A 22,753-nucleotide genomic window follows, 5' to 3' on the forward strand; every position below is an offset into this window, starting at 1 on the left:
CCATCTAGGTCATCACAGAGCAACAAACTGAGCACCCTGAGCTGTACAGCAGGTTCCCACTAGCTATCTATTTTACACATGGTGAAATAGATTTATGTCAAACCTAATCTCCCAATTCGTCCCACCCTCTTCTTCCTCCCCCCATGTCCACATGTCCTTTCTTTACATCTACGTCTCTATTCCTGCCCTAAAAATAGGTTCATCTGTACCATTTTTCTAGATTTGACATATATGCGTTAATGTACAATATTTGTTTTTCTCTTTCTGACTTACTTCACTCTGCATGACAGACTCTAGGTCCATCTACATCTCTGCAAATGATCCAGTTTCGTTCCTTTTTATGGCTGAGTAATATTCCTTTGTATATATGTACCACATCTTCTTCATCAATTAATCTATTGTTGGACATTTGGGTTGTTTCCATGTCCTGGCTATCGTAAATAGTGCTGCAATGAACACTGGGGTACATGTGTCCTTTTGAATTATGGTTTTCTCAGGGTATATGCCCAGTAATGGGATTGCTGGGTCATATGGTAGTTCTATTTTTAGTTTCTTAAGTAACCTCCATACTGTTCTCCATAGTGGCTGTATTAATTTACATTCGCACAAACATTGCAGAAGGGTTCCTTTTTCTCCACACTCTTTCCACCATTTATTGTTTGTACATTTTTTTGATGATGGCCATTCTGACCAGTGTGAGGTGATACCTCATTGTAGTTTTGATTTGCATTTCTCTAATAATTAGTGATGTTGAGCAGCTTTTCATGTGCCTCTTGGCCATCTGTATGTCTTCTTGGGAGAAACGTCTATTTAGGTCTTCTGCCCATTTTTTAGCTGGGTTGTTTGTTTTTTTGATATTGAGCTCCATGAGATATTTGTCTATTTTTGAGATTACTCCTTTGTCCGTTGATTCATTTGCAAATACTTTCTCCCATTCTGAGGGTTGTCTTTTCGTCTTGTGTATGGTTTCCCTTGCTGTGCAAAAGCTTTAAGTTTCATTAGGTCCCATTTCTTTATTTTTGTTTTTATTTTCATTACTCTAGGGGATGGGTCAAAAAGATCTTGCTGTGGTTTATGTCAAAGATGTTTTTCCTATGTTTTCCTCTAAGAGTTTTATAGTGTCCGGTCTTACATTTAGGTCTTTAATCCATTTGGAGTTTTTTTTTTTTTTTTTAGAAACTGTTTATTTTCCATCAACCTATTCCATTTTAAGAGTTTGTGGAAGAACTGTTTAAGAACACTCAGTGGTCGTTCCTACCCACTCAGTGGCCTGAGCAGTGGGAGCTGCAGACCAGTCTTCAGTGGCAGGCTGAGCACTCCAATCTTCAGTGGGGAACTGCTGAATAGGCACAGAGGGCACCTGCACACCTTCAGACCAGTCTGCCACCTCAGGCTGAGCAGCAGTGAACTCAGGAGCTGGAGCGGTCCATTCACCCTGAAATTCCTCCTTGGTCACAGCCGTCTCAGCTGCCGCCTGCTCTTCCTTTTCAATCTCTTCAGGATCTCTGTAGAAGTAGAGATCAGGCATGACCTCCCATGGGTGTTCACAGGAGATGGTGCCACGCATGCGCAGAACTTCCCGGGCGAGCGTCCACCACATCAGACCCACTGAGTGAGCTCCCTTTTTAGGATCTTACATCAGGATACATCAAGTTAGTCTGAAAACAGAAAGGCCAAGTAATGCCTGAGAGGTCCAGGAGTAAGAAATAATGGAGAAAAGCAGAAGAAAACACAGGCCATTTTTAAAATGTCTTTTCATCTCTCCTTAAAGCTTTCATATATTAAAATCATACATTTGTAGCAAGTATTACTATCAAACTCCACTCATTGGGCCAGAGACCCTTGTGATGTTAGTGAAAAACTTGCCCCTCATGTAGCACACTACCTACACTTGTGAGTTTGGAGTTTATTTTTGTGTATGGTGTTAGGCAGTGTTCTAATTTCATTCTTTTACATGTAGCTGTTCAGCTTTCCCAGCACCACTTATTGAAGAGGCTGTATTTTCTCCATTGTATGTTCTTGCCTCCTTTGTTGTAAATTAGGTGACCATATGTGTGTGGGTTTATCGCTGGGCTTTCTATCCTTTTATACCATTGATCTATATTTCTATTTTTGTGCCAGTACTATACTGTCTTGATTACTGTAGCTTTGTAGTATTGTCTGAAGTCAGGGAGCCTGATTCCTCCAGCTCAGTTTTTCTTTCTCAAGATTGCTTTGGCTATTCAGGGTCTTTTGTGTTTCCACACAAATTGTAAAAATTTTTGTTATAGTTCTGTGAAGAATGCCATTGGTAGTTTGATAGGGATTTCATTAAATCTGTAGATTGCTTTGGGTAGTATAGTCATTTTTACAATATTTATTCTTCCAATCCAAGAACTTGGTATATTTCTCCACATGTTTATGTAGTCTTTGATTTCTTTCATCAGTGTTTTATAGTTTTCTGAGTACAAGTCTTTTGCCTCCTTAGGTAGGTTTATTCCTAGGTATTTTTTTCTTTTTTAACACCTTTATTGGAGTATAATTGATTTACAATGGTGTGTTAGTTAATGCTTTATAACAAAGTGAATCAGCTATACATATACACATATCCCCATATCTCCTCCCTCTTGTGTCTCCCTCTCACCCTCCCTAGTTGGAAACAAAACACCGAGCTGATGTCCCTGTGCTATGTGGCTGCTTCCCACTAGCTATCTATTTTACATTTTATTCTGGGGTATTTTATTCTTTTGTTGTGATGGTAAATGGGATTATTTTCTTAATTTCCCTGTCTGATCTTTTGTTGTTAGTGTATAGGAATGCAAGAGGCTTCTGTGCATTAATTTTGTATCCTGCAACATTACCAAATACGTTGATTAGTTCTAGTAGTTTTCTGGTGGCATCTCTAGGGTTTTCTATGTATAGTATCATGTCATCTGCAAACAGTGACAGTTTTACTTCTTCTTTTCCAATTTGTATTCCTTTTATTTCTTTGTCTTCTGTGATGGCCATAGCTAGGACTTCCAAAACTATGTTGAGTAAGAGTGGCGAGAGTGGACATCCTTATCTTGTTCCTGATCTTAGTGGAAATGCTTTCAGTTTTTCACCATTGAGTATGATGCTTGCTGTGGGTTTGTCATATATGGCTTTTATTATGTTGAGGTAGGTTCCCTCTTTTTCCATTTTCTGGAGAGTTTTTATCATAAATCAGTGTTGAATTTTATCAAAGCTTTTTTTGCATCTATTGAGATGATCATATGCTTTTTACTCCTTAATTTGTTAATATGGTGTATCACATTGATTGATTTGCATATATTGAAGAATCCTTGCATCCTTGGGATAAATCCCACTTGATCATGGTGTATGAACCTTTTAATGTGCTGTTGGATTCTGTTTGCTAGTATTTTGTTCAGGATTTTTTTTTTCAAGTTGAACCTGAAATTTAAATCTTTATACAGAAATGAAGCTTCCTGATACGAAGCCGGAGTATTTATTTATTTATTTTTAAAATCTTTATTGGAGTATAAGTGCCTTACAATGGTGTGTTAGTCCCTGCTTTATAACAAAGTGAATCAGCTATACATATACATATATACCCATATCTCCTCCCTCTTGCGTCTCCCTCCCACCCTCCCTATCCCACCCCTCTAGGTGGTCACAGAGCACCGAGCTGATCTCCCTGTGCTATGCGGCTGCCTCCCACTAACTATCTATTTTACATTTGGTAGTGTATATAAGTCCATCACATTCTCTCACTTCATCCCAGCTTACCCTTCCCCCTCCCCGTGTGCTCAAGTCCATTCTCTACATCTGCATCTTTATTCCTGTCCTGCCCCTAGGTTCTTCAGAACCATTTTTTTTTTTTTTTTTAGATTCCATATATATGTGTTAGCATACGGTATATGTTTTTCTCTTTCTGACTTACTTCACTCTATATGACAGTCTCTAGGTCCATCCACCTCACTACAAATAATGCAATTTCGTTTCTTTTTATGGCTGAGTAATATTCCACTGTATATATGTGCCACATCTTCTTTATCCATTCATCTGTCGATGGACACGTAGGATGCTTCCATGTCCTGGCTATTGTAAATAGTGCTGCAATGAACATTGTGGTACATAACTCTTTTTGAATTAAGGTTTTCTCAGGGTATATGCCCAGTAGTGGGATTGCTGTGTTGTATGGTAGTTCTATTTTTATGTTTTTTAAGGAACCTCCATACTGTTTTCCAGAGTGGCTGTATCAATTTACATTCCCACCAATAGTGCAAGAGGGTTCCCTTTTCTCCACACCTTCTCCAGCATTTATTGTTTGTAGATTTTTTGCTGATGGCCATTCTGCCCAGTGTGTGGTGATACCTCATTGTAGTTTTGATTTGCATTTCTTTAATGATTAGTGATGTTGAGCATCCTTTCATGTGTTTGATGGCGATCTGTATATCTTCTTGGGAGAAATGTGTATTTAGGTCTTCTGCCCATTTTCGGATTGGGTTGTTTGCTTTTTTGATATTGAGCTGCATGAGCTACTTCTTTATTTTGGAGATTAATCCTTTGTCAGTTGCTTCGTTTGCAAATATTTTCTCCCATTCTGAGGGCTGTCTTTTAGTCTTGTTTATGGTTTCCTTTGCTGTGCAAAAGCTTTTAAGTTTCATTAGGTCCCATTTGTTTATTTTTATTTTTATTTCCATTTCTCTAGAAGGAGGATCAAAAAGGATCTTGTTGTGATTTATGTCATGGAGTGTTCTGCCTATGTCTTCCTCTAAGAGTTTTATAGTGTCTGGCCTTACATTTAGCTCTTTAATCCATTTTGAGTTTACTTTTGTGTATGGTATTAAGGAGTATTCGGATTTCATTCTTTTACATGTAGCAGTCCAGTTTTCCTAGCACCAGTTATTGAAGAGGCTATCTTTTCTCCATTGTATATTCTTGCCTCCTTTATCAAAGATAAGGTGACCATATGTCTGTGGGTTTATCTCTGGGCTTTCTATCCTGTTCCATTGATCGATATTTCTGTTTTTGTGCCAGTACTATACTGTCTTGATTACTGTAGCTTTGTAGTATTGTCTGAAGTCAGGGAGCCTGATTCCTCCAGCTCTGTATTTCTTTCTCAAGATTGCTTTGGCTATTCGGGGTCTTTTGCGTTTCCAAACAAATTTTGAAACTTTTTGTTCTACTTCTGTGAAGAATGCCATTGGTAGTTTGATAGGGATTGCATTGAATCTGTAGATTGCTTTGGGTAGTATAGTCATTTTCACAATGTTGATTCTTCCAGTCCACGAACATGATCCATCCCTGCTGCTGCAAGTGACAGGATTTCACTTATTTTTTATGACTGAATAATATTCAATTGCATATATATACCACATCTTCTTTTTCCATTCCTCTATCATTGGTCACTTAGGTTGTTTCCATATCTTAGCTATTGTAAATAGCTACAATGAACATTGATGTGCATATATCTTTTTAAATTAGTGTTATTGTTTTCTTTGGGTAAATATCCAGAAGTGAAATTGCTGAATCACATGGCAGTTTTATTTTTAATTTCTGAGGAACCTCCATAGTCTTTTCCATAGTGGCTTCACCAATCTACAGTCCCACTAACAATGCACAAGAGTTCCTGCTTCTCGACATCCTTGCCAACTCTTGTTATTTGTGTCTTTTAGCCACTCTGAGAGGTGTGAAGTGGTATCTCATTGTGGTTTTGCTTTGCATTTCCCTGATGATTAGTAATATTGAGCATCTTTTTCTGTGTCTGTTGGCCATCTGTATGTCTCCTTTGGAAAAATTGTCTATTTAGGTCCTCTGCACTTTTAAAAATTAGATTGATGTTTTTTGATGTTGAGTTATATGAGTTCTTTGTATATTTTTTGATATTAACCCTTATCAGATATATCATTTGCAAATAGCTTTTCTCATTCAATTGGTTGCCTTTTCATTTTGTTGATGGTTTCAATCACTGTGCAAAACCTTTTAGTTTGATATAGTCTTGTTGCTGATATTTGCTTTTGTTTCCCTTGCCTGAAGAGACAGATCAAAAAACATATTGCTAAGACCAGCATCAAAGAGTGTACTGCCGGGCTTCCCTGGTGGCGCAGTGGTTGAGAATCTGCCTGCCAATGCAGGGCACACGGGTTCGAGCCCTGGTCTGGGAAGATCCCACATGCCGCGGAGCAACTAGGCCCGTGAGCCACAATTACTGAGCCTGCACATCTGGAGCTTGTGCTCCACAACAAGAGAGGCCGCGATAGTGAGAGGCCCGCGCACCGCGATGAAGAGTGGCCCCCGCTTGCCGCAACTGGAGGAAGCCCTCGCACAGAAACGAAGACCCAACACAGCCATAAATAAATAAATAAATAAATTTAAAATAAATGTGATTTGAATAAAATATAAAAAAAAAATCTGGTTTAAAAAAAAAAAAAAAGAGTGTACTGCCTATGTGTTCTTCTAGAGGAAGCTTTATTGTTTCAGGTCTTACATTTAAGTGTTTAATCCATTTGGAGTTGAGTTTTGTATATGGTATGAGAAAGGAGTCCAGTTTGATACTTTTGCATGTACTGTCCAGTTTTCCCAACTCCATCTATTGAAGGCACTGTGTTTTCCCCACCCATTGTATATTCTTACCTCCTTTGTCATAAATCACTTGACTCATAAGTGTGGGTTCATTTCTGGGCTCTCTATTCTGTTCCATTGGTCTATATGTCAGTTTCTTTTTTTTCCCCATTTTTTATTTCTTATGTACCCAGTATCTAGTGTAGTGTTTAGCACATACAAGATGCTTAATAAATTCTGAACTGGAATGATTACAATAAGCTTCAGGTATAAGTATAGGAGAGATTACAGGAATATAGGAACTATATATAGAAATATATTGATTTGATTTTTGTGTATTTAATAGCTTTAATAACACTGATTACAAACTCAGTGCTGCATACTTTTTGGTATTAATTGAATCCAGCCAAATCAGAGGCATTTTGATTCACAACTTAGCTTTACTTCCCATTCTTCTGTCTCAAAAAGTTGAAATTGTGAAAGTTGTAACCAACCTCAGAAGCCTATTTGACTTAATATTCAGTCATTCATTAACCTCTTTCATTCATAGACACTTATTGAGTGTCCACCCTCGTCCAGGCACTGAGGATACGAGGACAGACATGGCTCTACTCTCAGTGTGCCACATTATTTTGATTACTGTAGCTTTGTAGTATAGTTTGAAATCAGGGAGCATGATACCTCCAGCTTTGTTCTTTTTTCTGAAGGTTGTTTTTTCTATTTGGGATCTTCTGTGTTTCCATACAGATTTTAGAATTATTTATTCTAGTGTTGTGAAAATGCCAAGGATGTTTTGATAAGGATTGCTTTGAATCTGTAAATTGCCTTGGGTAGTATGGTCATTTTAGCAGTATTAATTCTTCTAATCCACACGAATGGTATATCTTTCCATTGCTTGTATCATCTGCAATTTCTTTCATCAGTGTCTTATAGTTTTCAATGTTTTCCTTGGTTAAATTTCTAGATATTTTATTCTTTTTGATTCAATTGTAATGGGATTGTTTTCTTGATTTCTCTCTGATAGTTCATTATTAATGGATAAATTTACAACAGATTATAGCCATTAATTTCGTACCCTGCAACCTTACTGAGTTATTAGTTGTGATAGTTTTTTTGGTGGCATGCTTCGGATTTTCTATGTATAGTATTATGTCAACTGAAACAGTGACAGTTTTACTTCTTCCTTTCCAATTTGGATTCCTTTTATTTATTTATTTTTCTTGTTGATTGTTGTGGCTAGGGCTTCAAATACTATATTGAATAAAAGTGGCAAGAGTGGACATCCATGTGTTATTCCTGATCTTAGACGAAATCTTTTCAGATTTTCACTGTTGAATATGTTGTTGATGGTTGGTTTGTTATATATGGTCTTATTGACTTTTTTTGATCATAAATGGATTTTTATCAAATGCTTTTTCTACATCTATTGAGATGGTCATATGATTTTGTTAATGTGATGTATCACATTGATTGATTTGCAGATATTGAAACATCCTTGCACCTCTGGGATAAATCCCACTTGATCATGGTGTATGATTCTTTTAATGTATTGTTGAGTTCAGTTTGCCAACATTTTGCTGAGGAATTTTGGATCTATGTTCATCATGGATGTTGGCCTGTAATTTTGTGTGTGTGGTGTGTCTTTTTATGGTTTTGGTATCAGGATGATCTTGGAATCATAGAATGAGTTTGGAAGCATTTCTTCCCCTGCAATTTTTTGGAATAGTTTGAGAAGGGTAGGTGTTAACTCTTCTTTAAAGGTTTGGTAGAATTCACCTGTGAAGCTGTCTGATCTTGGACTTTTGTTTACTGAGAGTTTTTAAGTTACTGATTCAGTTTCATTACTAGTAATCTGTCTGTTAGTATATTCTATTTCTTCCTGATTTAGTCTTGGGAGATTGTACATTTCTAATAATTTATCCATTTCTAGGTTGTTCACTTTATTGGCTATAGTTGTTTATAGTAATCTCTTATGATTCTTTGTATTTCTGAGGTATCACTTGTAACTTCTCTTTCATTTATGATTTTATTGATTTGAACACTCTCTTTTTTTCTTGATCAGACTGTCTAAATGTTTATCAACATTTTTTTCAATGAATCAACTCAGTTTTATTGATTTTTTTTTCTTTTTTTGTCTCTATTTTATTTATTTCTGCTCTGATCTTTATTATTTCTTTTCTTCTACTAACTTTGGGTTTTGTTTGTTCATTTCCTGGTTACTTTAAGTCTAAGTTTAGATTGTTTATTTGATATTTTTCTTGTTTCCTAAGGTAGGCTTGTATCACTATAAATTTTCCTCTTAGAAATGCTCTGTTTTGTCTCATAGATTTTGGGTAATTTTGTTTCCATTCTAAACTGTCCCCAGGTATTTTTTTATTTCTTTGTTGACCTGTTGGTTGTTTAGTAGCATGTTGTTTAGACTCCATGTGTTTGTGTTTTTTGCAGTTGTTTTCATGAAATTGATTTCGAGTGTCATACTGTTGTGGTCAGAAAAGATGCTTGATATGATTTCAATTTTTTAAAATTTATTGAGATGTGTTTTGTGGCCTAGCATGTGATCTATCCTGGAGAATGTTCCATGTGCCCTTGAAAAGAATGATTTTCTGCTGTTTTTGAATAAAATGTTCTGTAGATATCTATTAATCTCATCTAATCTAAAGTGCCATTTAAAGTCAGTGTTTTCTTATTGACTTTCTGTCTGGATGATCTGTTAATTGATGGAAGTGTGGTATTAAACTTCCCTATTTTTATTGCATTATCATCAACTTTTCCCTTTATCCTTGTTAATATTTGCTTTATGCATTTAGATGTTCTTATGGTGGGTTCATATATATTAACAATTGCTATATCTTTTTGTTGGCTTTATTGCTTTGTCATTATGTAATGTCCTCCTTTGTCTCTTGTTACACCCTTTGTTTTAAAGTCTATTTTTTCTGATATGAGTATTCCTACCCCCATCTTTATTTTCATTTCCATCTGCATGGGATACCTTTTTTTCATCCCCTCAATTTCAGTCTGTGTGTCTTTAGATCTGAAGAGTCTTGTGTAAGCAACATATATATGGGTCTTTTTTTTTTTTTTAATCTATTCAGCCACTGTATGTCTTTTTATAGGAGGATTTAGTCTATTTACATTTAAAATAATTATTGATAAGTATGTTTTCTGGTTGTTTTTGTAGTTTTTTTTCTTTCTTTTTTCTTTTTTCTCTTTTTTTGTGATTTGATGACTTTCTCAATGTTATGTTTGGATTCCTTTTTCTTTTTTGTCTGTGTATCTATTTTAAGCTTACAGTTTGTAGTTACAATGAGGTTTTATATATAAAAACCTATACACTCTTAAGTTCAAATGCATTCCAACATCCCAATATTTTTACCCCACACATACATTTAATGTTTTTGATATCATAATTTGCATCTTTTTGTTTATTGTATTCCTTAACTACTTACTGTGGATATAGATGATTTTACTACTTTGTCTTTTTACCTTCTTACTAGTTTTATAAGTGATTGTTCTACCACCTTTACTGTATGTTTGCCTTTACCAGTGACCTTTTTCCTTTCATAATTTTCATATTTCTAGTTGTGGCCTTTTCTTTTTCACTTAGATAAGTCCCTTTATTTCTTATAAGGCTAGTTTAGTGATGCTGAACTTCTTAAGCTTTTGCTTGTCTGTAAAACTCTTTATCTCTCCTTAAAATCTGAATGATAACCTTGCTGGGTAGAGTATTCTTGGTTGTAGCTTTTTTCCTTTCATCACTTTGAATATATTGTGCCACTCCCTTCTGGCCTGCAAAATTTCTCTCGAAAGTTTGCTGAGAGTCTTATGGGAATTCCCTTGTATGTAACTACTGGTTTTTCTCTTGCTGCTTTTAAGGGTCTCTCTTTATCTTTAATTTTTGCCATTTAAATTGTAATGTGTCTTGGTGTAGACCTCTTTGAGTTCATTTTGTTTGGGATTATCTGTGCTACCTGGATCTTGATGTCTGTTTCCTTCCCCAGGTTAAGAGAAGATTTTTGCTATTATTTCTTCAAATAAGTTCTCTGCTTCTTTCTCTTTTCTCCTTCTGGAACGCCTGTAATACAGGTATTAGTATGCTTAATGTTGTCTCTGATGCCTCTTAAACTATCCTGATTTCTTTTCATTCTTTTTCTTTTTTCTGTTCAGTTTGAATCATTTCCACTACTTTATCTTCCAGATCACTGATTCATTCCTCTGTCCCATCTAATCTACTGTTGATTTCTTCTAGTAAAATTTTTATTTCAGTTATTGTATTCTTCAGCTCTGTTTAGTTCTTCTTTATATTTTCTAACTTGTGGTGGAAATTCTCACTGTGTTCATCCATTCTTCTCCCAAGTTCATTGAGCATCTGTATGATCATTACCTTAACTCTTTATTGTACAGATTGCCTATCTCCTCTTCGTTTAGTTCTTTTTCTAAGATTTTGTCTTGTTCCTTCATTTGTAATATATTCCTCTGTCTTTCCACTTTTTCCAATGCTCTGTGTTTATTTCAGTGTATTAGGTAGGTCAGCTATGTTTCCCAGTCTTAGAGAAGTGGCCTTATGTAGGAGATGTCATATAGGGTCCAGCAGCATGCTCCCCTCTTGTCATCAGAGCTATGTGCTCTAGGGATACCCTCTATGTGGGCTGCATGCCCCCTTCTATTATGGCTGGGCATGCTGTGGGTATGCTGGTAGGTGTGGCTGGTTTCTGGCCTGGCTGGCTACAAGTTCCTGTCTCATGGGGTGACTGTAGGCCCACTGGAGGGTGGGGTATTTTCCTGAGCAGTTGGCTGTGTGGCCAAGAGGAATGTGGGACTGTTGCCTACTGCTGGTATGCAAGGCCGTGTTCCCCTGAGGCTGGCTGCATAGCCCAGGACATGTGGGACTACTGCCAGCCTGCTGATGGGCCAGGTCCCTACACAGCTGGCTACCTGCAACAATTATTCATGTGGTGTTTACTTTATAGTGAATAGTAAGGAATAGCTATTTCTTTTGCTCTTTTAAAAATTTATTTAATTATTCATATTAATATGCATTATAATCTAATACTATTAGTATTTGCTCTGTTGCTCCAATTGTTCCAGCTTTGGCTATTGGTAGTTCCTGTGTATTTTTACATGTCTTCATCATTTTTTTTAGCTCTTCAGTCTTCTGATAGAAGGAAATCAAAGCAGTAATTTAATAAGATCAGCCTGGAATATAACAGTTAAGAAAACTCTTTTTATATTTTTAATCTTTGCATAGCAAATAAAACTTAAAAGATAGTTTTCTCACAAATAACAATACGAGTAAAATTGTTATTTTTCAGTTATAATTAAGTATTTTTCATACCTCAATGCTGATTTGTATCTTACCTAACTCCAAGGTTTACTTATGCCCCAAACTAATACTGGGTTGGCTAGTACTCCCTAAATGGGGGAAAATAAGTCATAGAAAAATTTCTGACTTATAGATACATTGTGTGCTGCTTTCTTGACTTAATCCAGCTATTCCATTGAAGCTCAATATGTATCACCAAAATTCACTTTATGTAAATTATAGTCCATGAACAGGGAGCACCTTCAGCCACATCAAGCCATAAGTCCCACATCAAGCCATAAGTCGGAAATTTTAAATTTAGTTAGCAAACATTTACTGAGTGCTTCTGAGTACTAAGCATTGTGCCAGGCACTATTCATTAATAAAGGATATATTTGAAAGAAGTTAGTTAGGAAATAATATTTGCGTTTTAAAAAAAGGAGTCATAAACAATGGATCTATGGGAAAATGAAAAATAAATAACTACTGTATATTTCTTTTGTTAAGGGGCTCATAAACATAGAGAAAAAAGTGCATGATATAATATATTATTAAAAATACATCGTACCATATACATATTTGAAATGACGTGATGTAGTACAAATATTGACAAAGAGCTGTGAAAATCACAGAAGAGGGAGCAATTAATTCTACCTGTGAAGAAGATAAGTGGTGTGAGAGAAAGCTTTGGGGTTCAAGAGACATTTTGTTTTGCCGAAAGCCTGCTTTCGGTTTTATGGTTTGTTGGATTCGCTGACAAAATAACCACTCATTTCACACAAATAAACAGCTTTAATCAACTCTTTAATGAAAGGTGATTCAACTTAATTTTAATATACAGTCATTAGAAGGAAAGGAATAAGAATATTAGAGGAAAATAACAGGGTATACATCACTGAATTGCGCCGACATCTACTTCCAGATCCAAGCAGCAGGTGGGAAGTCCCGAGTGACAGTAATCTGGAGCCCCAGTTGGGAAGGGGCCCGGGTGGTGCATCCACCCAACAGGTAAGACTTCAGATTGGAGTTCTGGGGGCTTCCATTTATAATTCCAGGCCGCAAATTGATATCATCAGTTTGTGTGCAAAAATACAGCTGTGGATTCACTTTAACAGTGCTGCTGATTTCACCATGTGAGTCACAAGATTTTCCAGACCCTGGGGGACTGGCAGGTCCCCAGGGCTCAAGAAATTCCAAGACCCACTCCCTTTCTTATCGTAGGTGCCGCTTGACTTGCTAGCAGCAGTTGTTAGGTGTGCAAGCAAGTGTGCAGTCCAGGCAGGATCACAGGCCGGACAGAGGCCTGCTTCTGCCTCTGAAGCCTGAACAAGACTACTTTACTAGTATTTCCAAAATTCGGCCTCTAAGATTGTTCAGGCTGAAGAGCATAAGAATAAGGCAATATAACGTGAGAAGTTTTTTGAATATGGTAAGACAGGTAACAATTTGAAACAGTCAGTAAAAAGAGTGCAATCCATAGTACAGGCAATGGAAAAAGATTGGAGATTGGTTCAAGATGGTGGAGTAGAAGGACGTGCTCTCACTCCCGCTTGCAAGAGCACCGGAGTCACAACTAACTGCTGAACAATCATCGACAGGAAGACACTGGAAATCACCAAAAAAGATACCCCACATCCAAAGACAAAGGAGGAGCCACAGTGAGACAGTAACAGGGGCGCAATCACAATAAAATCAAATCCCATAACTGCTGGGTGCGTGACTCACGAACTGGAGAACACTTATACCACAAAAGTCCACCCACTGGAGTGAAGGTTCTGAGCCCCACGTCAAGCTTCCCAACCTGGGGGTCCAGCAACGGGAGGAGGAATTCCTAGAGAATCAGACTTTGAAGGCTAGCGGGATTTGACTGCAGGACTTTGACAGGACTGGGGGAAACAGAGACTCCACTCTTGGAAGGCACACACAAAGTAGTGTGTGCATCAGGACCCAGGGGAAGGAGTAGTGACCCCATAGCAGACTGAACCAGACCTACCTGCTAGTGTTGTAGGGACTCCTGCAGAGGCAAGGGGTGGGTGTGGCTCACCATGAGGACAAGAGCACTGGCATCAGAAGTTCTGAGAAGTACTCCTTGGTGTGAGGCCTCCCAGAGTCAGCCATTAGCCCCACCAAAGAGCCTGGGTAGGCTCCGGTGTTCGGTCACCTCAGGGCAAACAACCAACCTGGAGGGAACCCAGCCCCACCCATCAGCAGACAAGCGGATTAAAGTTTTACTGAGCTCTGCCCACCAGAGCAACAGCCAGCTCTACCCACCACCAGTCCTTCCCATCAGGAAACTTACACAAGCCTCTTAGATAGCCTCACCCACCAGAGGGCAGATAGCAGAAGCAAGAAGAACTACAATCCTGCAGCCTGTGGAACAAAAACCACATTCACAGAAAGACAAGATGAATGGCAGAGGGCTATGTACCAGATGAAGCAACAAGATAAAACCCCAGAAAAACAACTAAATGAAGTGGAGATAGGCAACCTTCCAGAAAAAGAATTCAGAATAATGATAGTGAACATGATCTAGGACCTCAGAAAAAGAATGGAGGCAAAGATCAAGACGATGCAAGAAATGTTTAACAAAGATCTAGAAGAATTAAAGAACAAGCAAACAGAGATGAACAATACAATAACTGAAATGAAAACTACACTAGAAGGAATCAATAGCAGAATAACTGAGGCAGAAGAACGGATAAGTGACCTGGAAGATAGAATGGTGGAATTCACTGCTGTGGAACAGAATAAAGAAAAAAGAATGAAAAGAAATGAAGACAGCCTAAGAGACCTCTGGGACAACATTTAACACAACAACATTCGCATTATAGGGGTCCCAGAAAGAGAAGAGAGAGAGAAAGGACCCGAGAAAATATTTGAAGAGATTAGAGATTATAGTCGAAAACGTCCGTAACATGGGAAAGGAAACAGCCACCCAAGTCCCGGAAGCGCAGAGAGTCCCATACAGGATAAACCCAAGGAGAAACACGCCGAGACACCTAGTAATCAAATTGGCAAAAATTAAAGACAAAGAAAAATTATTGAAAGCAGCAAGGGAAAAATGACAAATAACATACAAGGGAACTCCCATAAGGTAAACAGCTGATTTTCAGCAGAAACTCTGCAAGCCAGAAGGGAGTGGCATGAGATACTTAAAGTGATGAAAGGGAAGAACCTACAACCAAGATTACTCTACCCGGCAAAGATCTCATTCAGATTCGATGGAGAAATCAAAAGCTTTACAGAGAGGCAAAAGCTAAGAGAATTCAGCACCACCAAACCAGCTCTACAACAAATACTAAAGGAATTTCTCTAAGTGGAAAACACAAGAGAAGAAAAGGACCTAGAAAAACAAACCCAAAACAATTAAGAAAATGGTAATAGGAACATACATATCAGTAATTACCTTAAAGTGAATGGATTAAATGCTCCAACCAAAAGACACAGGCTCGCTGAATGGATACAAAAACAAGACTCATCTATATGCTGTCTACAAGAGACCCACTTCAGAACTAGGGACACATACAGACTGAAAGTGAGGGGATGGAAAAAGATATTCCATGCAAATGGAAATCAAAAGAAAGCTGGAGTAGCAATACTCATATCAGATAAAATAGACTTTAAAATAAAGAATGTTACAAGAGACAAGGAAGGACACTACATAATGATCAAGGGATCAATCCAGGAAGAAGATATAACAATTGTAAATATATATGCACCCAACATAGGAGCACCTCAATACCTAAGGCAACTGCTAACAGCTATAAAAGAGGAAATCGACAGTAACACAATAATAGTGGGGGACTTTAACACCTCCCTTACACCAATAGACAGATATCCAAACAGAAAATTAATAAGGAAACACAAGCTTTAAAGGACACAGTAGATGAAATAGATTTAACTGATATTTATAGGACATTCCATCCAAAAACAGCAGATTACACTTTCTTCTCAAGTGTGCCTGGAACATTCTCCAGGATAGATCACATCTAGGGTCACAAATCAAGCCTCAGTAAATTTAAGAAAATTGAAATCATATCGAGCATCTTTTCTGACCACAACACTATGAGATTAGAAATCAATTACAGGGAAAAAAATGTAAAAAACACAAACACATGGAGGCTAAACAATACGTTACTAAATAACCAAGAGATCACTGAAGAAATCAAAGAGGAAATCAAAAAATACCTAGAGACAAATGACAATGAAAACACGATGATCCAAAACCTATGCGATGCAGTAAAAGCAGTTCTAAGAGGGAAGTTTATAGCAATACAAGCCTACCTCATGAAACAAGAAGAATCTCAAATAAACAATCTATCCTTACACCTAAAGGAGCTAGAGAAAGAAGAACAAACAAAACCCAAAGTTAGCAGAAGGAAAGAAATCATAAAGATCAGAGCAGAAATAAATGAAATAGAAACAAAGAAAACAATAGCAAAGATCAATAAAACTAAAAGCTGGTTCTTTGAGAAGGTAAACAAAATTGATAAACCGTTAGCCAGACTCATCAAGAAAAAGAGGGAGAGGTCTTAAATCAATAAAATTATCAATGAAAAAGGAGAAGTTACAACAGACACTGCAGAAATACAAAGAATCCTAAAAGACTACTACAAGGAACTCTATGCCAGTAAAATGAACAACCTGGAAGAAATGGACAAATTCTTAGAAAGCTATGACCTTCCATGTCTAAACCAGGAAGAAATAGAAAATATGAACAGAGCAATCACAAGTAATGAAATTGAAACTGTGATTAAAAATCTTCCAACAAACAAAAGTCCAGGACCAGATGGCTTCACAGGTGAAGTCTATCAATCATTTAGAGAACAGCTAACACCCATCCTTCTCAAACTCTTCCAAAAAATTGCAGACGAAAGAACACTCCCAAACTCATTCTATGAGGCCACCATCACCCTGATACCAAAACCAGACAAAGGTACTACAAAAAAAGAAAATTAGAGACCAATATCACTGATGAATATAGATGCAAAAATCCTCAACAAAATACTAACAAACAGAATCCATCAACACATTAAAAGGATCCTACACCATGATCAAGTGGGATTTATCCCAGGGATGCAAGGATTCTTCAATATACACAAATCAATCAATGTGATACACCATATTAACAAACTGAAGAAGAAAAACCATATGATCCTCTCAATAGATGCAGAAAAAGCTTTTGACAAAATTCAACACCGATTTATAATAAGAACTCTCCAGAAAGTGGGCATAGAGGGAACCTACCTCAGCATAATAAAGGCCATATACAACAAACCCACAGCAAACATCATTCTCAACGGTGAAATACTGAAAGCATTTCTTCTAAGATCAGGAATGAGACAAGGATGTCCACTCTCACCACTATTATTCAACATAGTCTTGGAAGTCTTAGCCATGGCAATCAGAGAAGAAAAAGAAATAAAAGGAATACAAATTGGAAAAGAAGACGTAAAACTGTCACTGTTTGCAGATGACATGATACTATACTTAGAGAATCCTAAAGATGCCACCAGAAAACTACTAGATCTAATCAATGAATTTGGTAAAGTTGCAGGATACAAAATCAATGCACAGAAATCCCTTGCATTCCTATACACTAATGATGAAAAATCTGAAAGAGAAATTAAGGAAACACTCCCATTTACCATTGCAACAAAAAGAAAAAAATACCTAGGAATAAACCTACCTAAGGAGACAAAAGACCTGTATGCAGAAAACTGTAAGACACTGATGAAAGAAATTAAAGATGATACCAACAGATGGAGAGATATACCATGTTATTGGATTGGAAGAATCAATATTGTGAAAATGACTATACTACCAAAAGCAATCTACAGAATCAATGCAATCCCTATCAAATTACCAATGGTATTTTTTACAGAACTAGAACAAAAAATCTTAAAATTTGTATGGAGCCACAAAAGACCCCGAATAGCCGAAGCAGTCTTGAGGGAAAAAAACGGAGCTGGAGGAATCAGACTCCCTGACTTCAGACTATACTACAAAGCTACAATCATCAAGACAATAAGGTAGTGGCACATAAACAGGAATATAGATCAATGGAACAAGATAGAAAGCCCAGAGATAAACCCATGCACCTGTGGTCAACTAATCTATGACAAAGGAGGCAAGGGTATACAATAGAGAATAGACAGTCTCTTCAATAAATGGTGCTGGGAAAACTGGACAGCTACATGTAAAAGAATGAAATTAGAACACTCCCTAACACCATACACAAAAATAAACTCTAAATGGGTTAGAGACCTAAATATAAGACCGGACACTATAAAATTCTTAGAGGAAAACATAGGAAGAACACTTTTGACATAAATCACAGCAAGATATTTTTTGATCCACCTCCTAGAGTAGTGGAAATAAGAACAAAAATAAACAAATGGGACCTAATGAAACTTAAAAGGTTTTGCAAAGCAAAGGAAACCGTACACAAGACGAAAAGACAACCCTCAGAATGGGAAAAAATATTTGCAAATGAATCAACGGACGAAGGATTAATCTCCCAAATATATAAACAGCTCATGCAGCTCAATATTAAAAAAGCAAACAACCCAATCCAAAAATAGGCAGAAGACCTAAATAGACATTTCTCCAAAGAAGACATACAGATGGCCAAGAAGCACATGAAAAGCTGCTCAACATCACTAATTATTAGAGAAATGCAAATCAAGACTACAATGAGGTATCACCTCACACCAGTTAGAATGGGCATCATCCGAAAGTGTACAAACAACAAATGCTGGAGAGGGTGTGGAGAAAAGGGAACCCTCTTGCACTATTGGTGGGAATGTAAATTGATACAGCCACTATGGGGAACAGTATGGAGGTTCCTTAAAAAACTAAAAATAGAATTACCATATGACCCAGCAATCCCGCTACTGGGCATATACCCAGAGAAAACCATAATTTAAAAAGACACATGCACCCCAATGTTCATTGCAGCTCTATTTACAATAGCCAGGTCATGGAAACAACCTTAATGCCCATCGACAGACGAATGGATAAAGAAGATGTGGTACATATGTACAATGGAATATTACTCAGCCTTTAAAAGGAACGAAATTGGTTCATTTATAAAGTCGTGGATGGATCTAGAGACTGTCATACAGAGTGAAGTCAGAAAAAGAAAAACAAATATCGTATATTAACTCACATATGTGGAACATAGAAAAATGGTACAGATGAAACGGTTTGCAGGGCAGAAACTGAGACACAGATGTAGAGAACAAACATATGGACACCAAGGGAGAAAAGCATCAGTGGGTGGGTGGTGGTGGTGGTGATGATGAATTGGGAGATTGGGATTGACATGTATACAATGATGTGTATAAAATGGATGACTAATAAGAACCTGCTGTATTAAAAAATAAAATAAAATTCAAAAATTAAAAATAAAAATAGTATAGGCAATGGATTAAACAAGGCAGAGAACAATTGTTTAGGCAGAGAACAATTGTTTAGCTTGAGGGTGACTGAGTAAAGAAAAAGTCCCACGAAGAACGAGCAGTATGCTTCTGTACGTTAACTCCCACATCCATTAATTTGTTAGCTGCAATAGTAGTAGCAATAGAGCGTTCTAACGAAGTACAATTATGTGTATCTATAAATTTTTGTAGTAACTTTGATTTTTGTAATACCCATTTCAAAGGTTTAAGTGACAGGTAATATCAGGAGCAGGTAAAGTAGGAAGTAATGTTTGCACCCACAACAATTGTGTATGTATAGGGGGGAAGAAATACATTGCCCCTTTCTAATCTAAATGGTCTGCATGTGCTAAACAGCCTGAAAAAGGGTTCCTTGGCTGATAAATAGAAGTTGTATTAATGTCATCTGTTACAATACATATAAACTGGAGAGCAACTTCAAAAAACATGCTATAGGATTGAGGAAATATGTTCCATTCACAATAGTTAATGGAATTTTCTAATAAGCAGGGTTCCCAAATGTGGGAAGTCTGACAAAGCAGTTCTTGAGTAGCCTTTTCACAGTTTGTCAATAGGTGGGTGGGATTATTAAAATCTAAGTAATTTCCAGCAAAATGAGGCAACCAATATTCATTTCCAAAAACAATAGGCAACACATGAAATTGACACATAGAACTTGTGTTAGCAACCTTATAATGATATAAAGTCCCTGAGCACCAGGTGTCTGTGCATTTAGTAATGCCCTCTGGAATAAGAATCCAGTGGTTTTTAGGTATCCATTCATTAAATAATTGTCTCCATGTATATTCATTAGTAGGCATTAATATATCCTGGGCTTAATTCGACTGCAAGAGAGGAGGAATTAGGAGATCGAATAAAACCTCTAGCCCACGGGTTATCAGGGTTTACCCCAGACCAGATAGATAGGTTTTGTCCATAGAAAGTCATAATTAGAAAAGGACAGGCCTTGGGCTTCCCTGGTGGCGCAGTGGTTGAGAATCTGCCTGCTAATGCAGGGAACACGGGTTCGAGCCCTGGTCTGGGAAGATCCCACATGCCGTGTAGCAACTGGGCCCGTGAGCCACAGCTACTGAGCCTGCGCGTCTGGAGCCTGTGCTCCGCAACAAGAGAGGCCGCGATAATGAGAGGCCCGCACACCGCGATGAAGAGTGGTCCCCACTTGCCGCAATTAGAGAAAGCCCTCGCACAGAAACGAAGACCCAACACAGCCATACATAAATAAGTAAATAAATAAAAAAATTTAAAAAAAAAAAAAAAAAAAAAAAAAAAAGAAAAGGACAGGCCTTGTTTGCAGGGCAGGTGAAGATACCTTGGGTTCGGGTCTGGCTCACATTTTTCCAGCGGAAGATTCCCCGGTGTTTTCCTTCATCTTTTTTTTAACCATAGCAGATATCCTGGCGTTGAGCATGGGAGTTCGGTTCTCTGTTTGACTGCAGCCTAGATCCTGGGGTTAAGGCATGGGTGATGATCCACATCACAGTCAAGACTCCAAAAACAATCTGTATGTAGCTTTTTCTCCCAGATGGCCACATTTCTGGTGTGCCCAAAGTGCCAAACCTTTGAGTTCATTGGAGTTTGGATTGACTTCCACCATCTGGATCCGAGTTTGTTTGTCTGCAATTGAGTTGTACCATCGTTCCATGGAATTGGGAATACTATGAGTATCTATGTGAAAAACTGAAACATTAGTTTTCTGCACAATTTGCCAAATATCTGCCCATAATTCTTTTCCCCACAACTCTTTTGAATGAATTTGCCAATTATTTCTAACTCACATTGGAAGCCAGGTTGCTAATCCATTGGCCACAGATCAGGAATCAGTGTAAATATGACATTCTGTTAAGTTTTCTTGTTTCAAAACTTGATATACTGCTTATAATTCAGCAAATTGGCTGCTTTTTCCTTCTCCAGTAGTAGTTAACAGTTTAGTTGTGACTGGATTGTAGGCTACTGCTTTCCAGTAACAAACAGATCCTATATATTTTGCCAAGCCATCTGTAAACCAGGCATGTTTCTTTCCTTTCTCAGTTAAAGAGTCAAAGGGCTTTCCCTATTTTAGAGGCGACTTGGTTATCTTGAGTTTAATCATGACTTCGTGCTCAAGGTTTTCAATTGAAATTTCAGAAATCTTTTTTTTTTTAACATCTTCATTGGAGTATAATTGCTTTACAATGGTGTGTTAGTTCCTGCTTTATAACATAGTGAATCATGTATACATTTACATATATCCCCATATCTCCTCCCTCTTGTGTCTCCCTCCCACCCTCCCTATCCCACCCCTCTAGGTGGTCACAAAGCACAGAGCTGATCTCCCTGTGCTATGTGGCTGCTTCCCACTAGCTATCTATTTTACATTAGGTAGTATGTAAAACAGCGACACCCTGTGGGCCCGGTTTGGCCCAGTCCTGTATATACCATTTCCATTTAATTATACTAGACTCCTGGGCATGCCCAATTCTACTGGTCTTTGGTGAGCTTAAAATCCATTGCATAATTGGCGCTTGTTATTTGTTCAGTATCAATTAAAGCCCAATAAGAAGCCAACAACTGTTTTTCAGAGGTAGTATAATTTTTCCCAGCTTCTGGAAATTTTCTACTCCAGAAGCCCAAAGGTACTCTTTTGCCCTGTTGCTTCTGCCATAAGCTCCAGTTAGTATACAGTTCATTGATTGACATGTGTAATTCTATGTCCCCTGGTTGGTTGGTCACGGGGCATCTGATCTCCATCCAAAGATAGATGGACTACTGAGATAAGCTTTAGAATAATTAAATTAAACTTTTTAGCAATAAAATATAACATCAAGGAACTATCTGGGAAGTGAATCTTGGTAAACAGAGACCTCAATTAACAAAACTAGAATTGAATATTCAGTGAAACATAAATTTTTTTTTTCATTGTGAAGGCATTAACCCTGCAGCCAGGGAAGGCTTTATCCCATCAAAAAAAAAAAAAGAAAAAAGAATGAGGTTTGCCAAGGAGCCGGGAAAAGCCAAGCAGATGTCTTGGATTTCCCATAGCCCTGACCGTTTGATTTACAGCTATTGTTTACCCATTTAAAATGTTCTGACTTAGGAGTAGACTGTTGCCATGTTACGAGGACAACAGGAGAGCAGAAGTCTGACAAGGAGGGGTTAATGTTTTGTAGAAGCAGAATGAGCTTTATCTACGTGTGCCATAATCTTCATAGATCATTGTGAAATAATATTTACTTTACCAAAGTAACAATACAAGATTTCAAAGGCAAATATAGAACAGAGCACTTAAGAGGTAAAGAAACTTAAAATCTGTTATCAAAGGCAGTTCAACATCTCAAGAAAACCTCTACCATGCATAAAACTCTTTTCTCGGGGTCCACTTTCTACAAACCTTTTTCTTTTTTTTTTTTATCACTTTCTGTATCCATCATTTTATTTTCCCATTCAGAAACAGCCACCTGTATGTCAGACCTACTTCCTTTTTCTTTAA

At 37.5% G+C, this 22,753-nt stretch overlaps 1 protein-coding gene and 1 non-coding gene across 2 annotated transcripts; both read right to left on the reverse strand.

Moving 5' to 3' along the window:
* Positions 1-1,208: 1,208 nt before the first annotated feature.
* LOC130708207 (40S ribosomal protein SA-like) lies at positions 1,209-20,929 on the reverse strand. Its single transcript, XM_057546320.1, has 2 exons — positions 20,845-20,929; positions 1,209-1,632 (listed from the first exon to the last, which is right to left on the reverse strand). The coding sequence occupies exons 1-2, from the start codon at positions 20,927-20,929 to the stop codon at positions 1,232-1,234; spliced, it is 486 nt and encodes a 161-aa protein (XP_057402303.1). The 3' UTR covers positions 1,209-1,231.
* Positions 1,794-1,940, reverse strand: LOC114238990 (small nucleolar RNA SNORA62/SNORA6 family). The gene has a single exon (XR_003624204.1). It is a non-coding gene; the product is annotated as a small nucleolar RNA SNORA62/SNORA6 family (small nucleolar RNA).
* Positions 20,930-22,753: the final 1,824 nt, after the last annotated feature.

The sequence above is a fragment of the Balaenoptera acutorostrata genome, chromosome 5 (assembly GCF_949987535.1).
Source record: "Balaenoptera acutorostrata chromosome 5, mBalAcu1.1, whole genome shotgun sequence".
Classification (NCBI taxonomy): Eukaryota; Metazoa; Chordata; class Mammalia; order Artiodactyla; family Balaenopteridae; genus Balaenoptera; species Balaenoptera acutorostrata.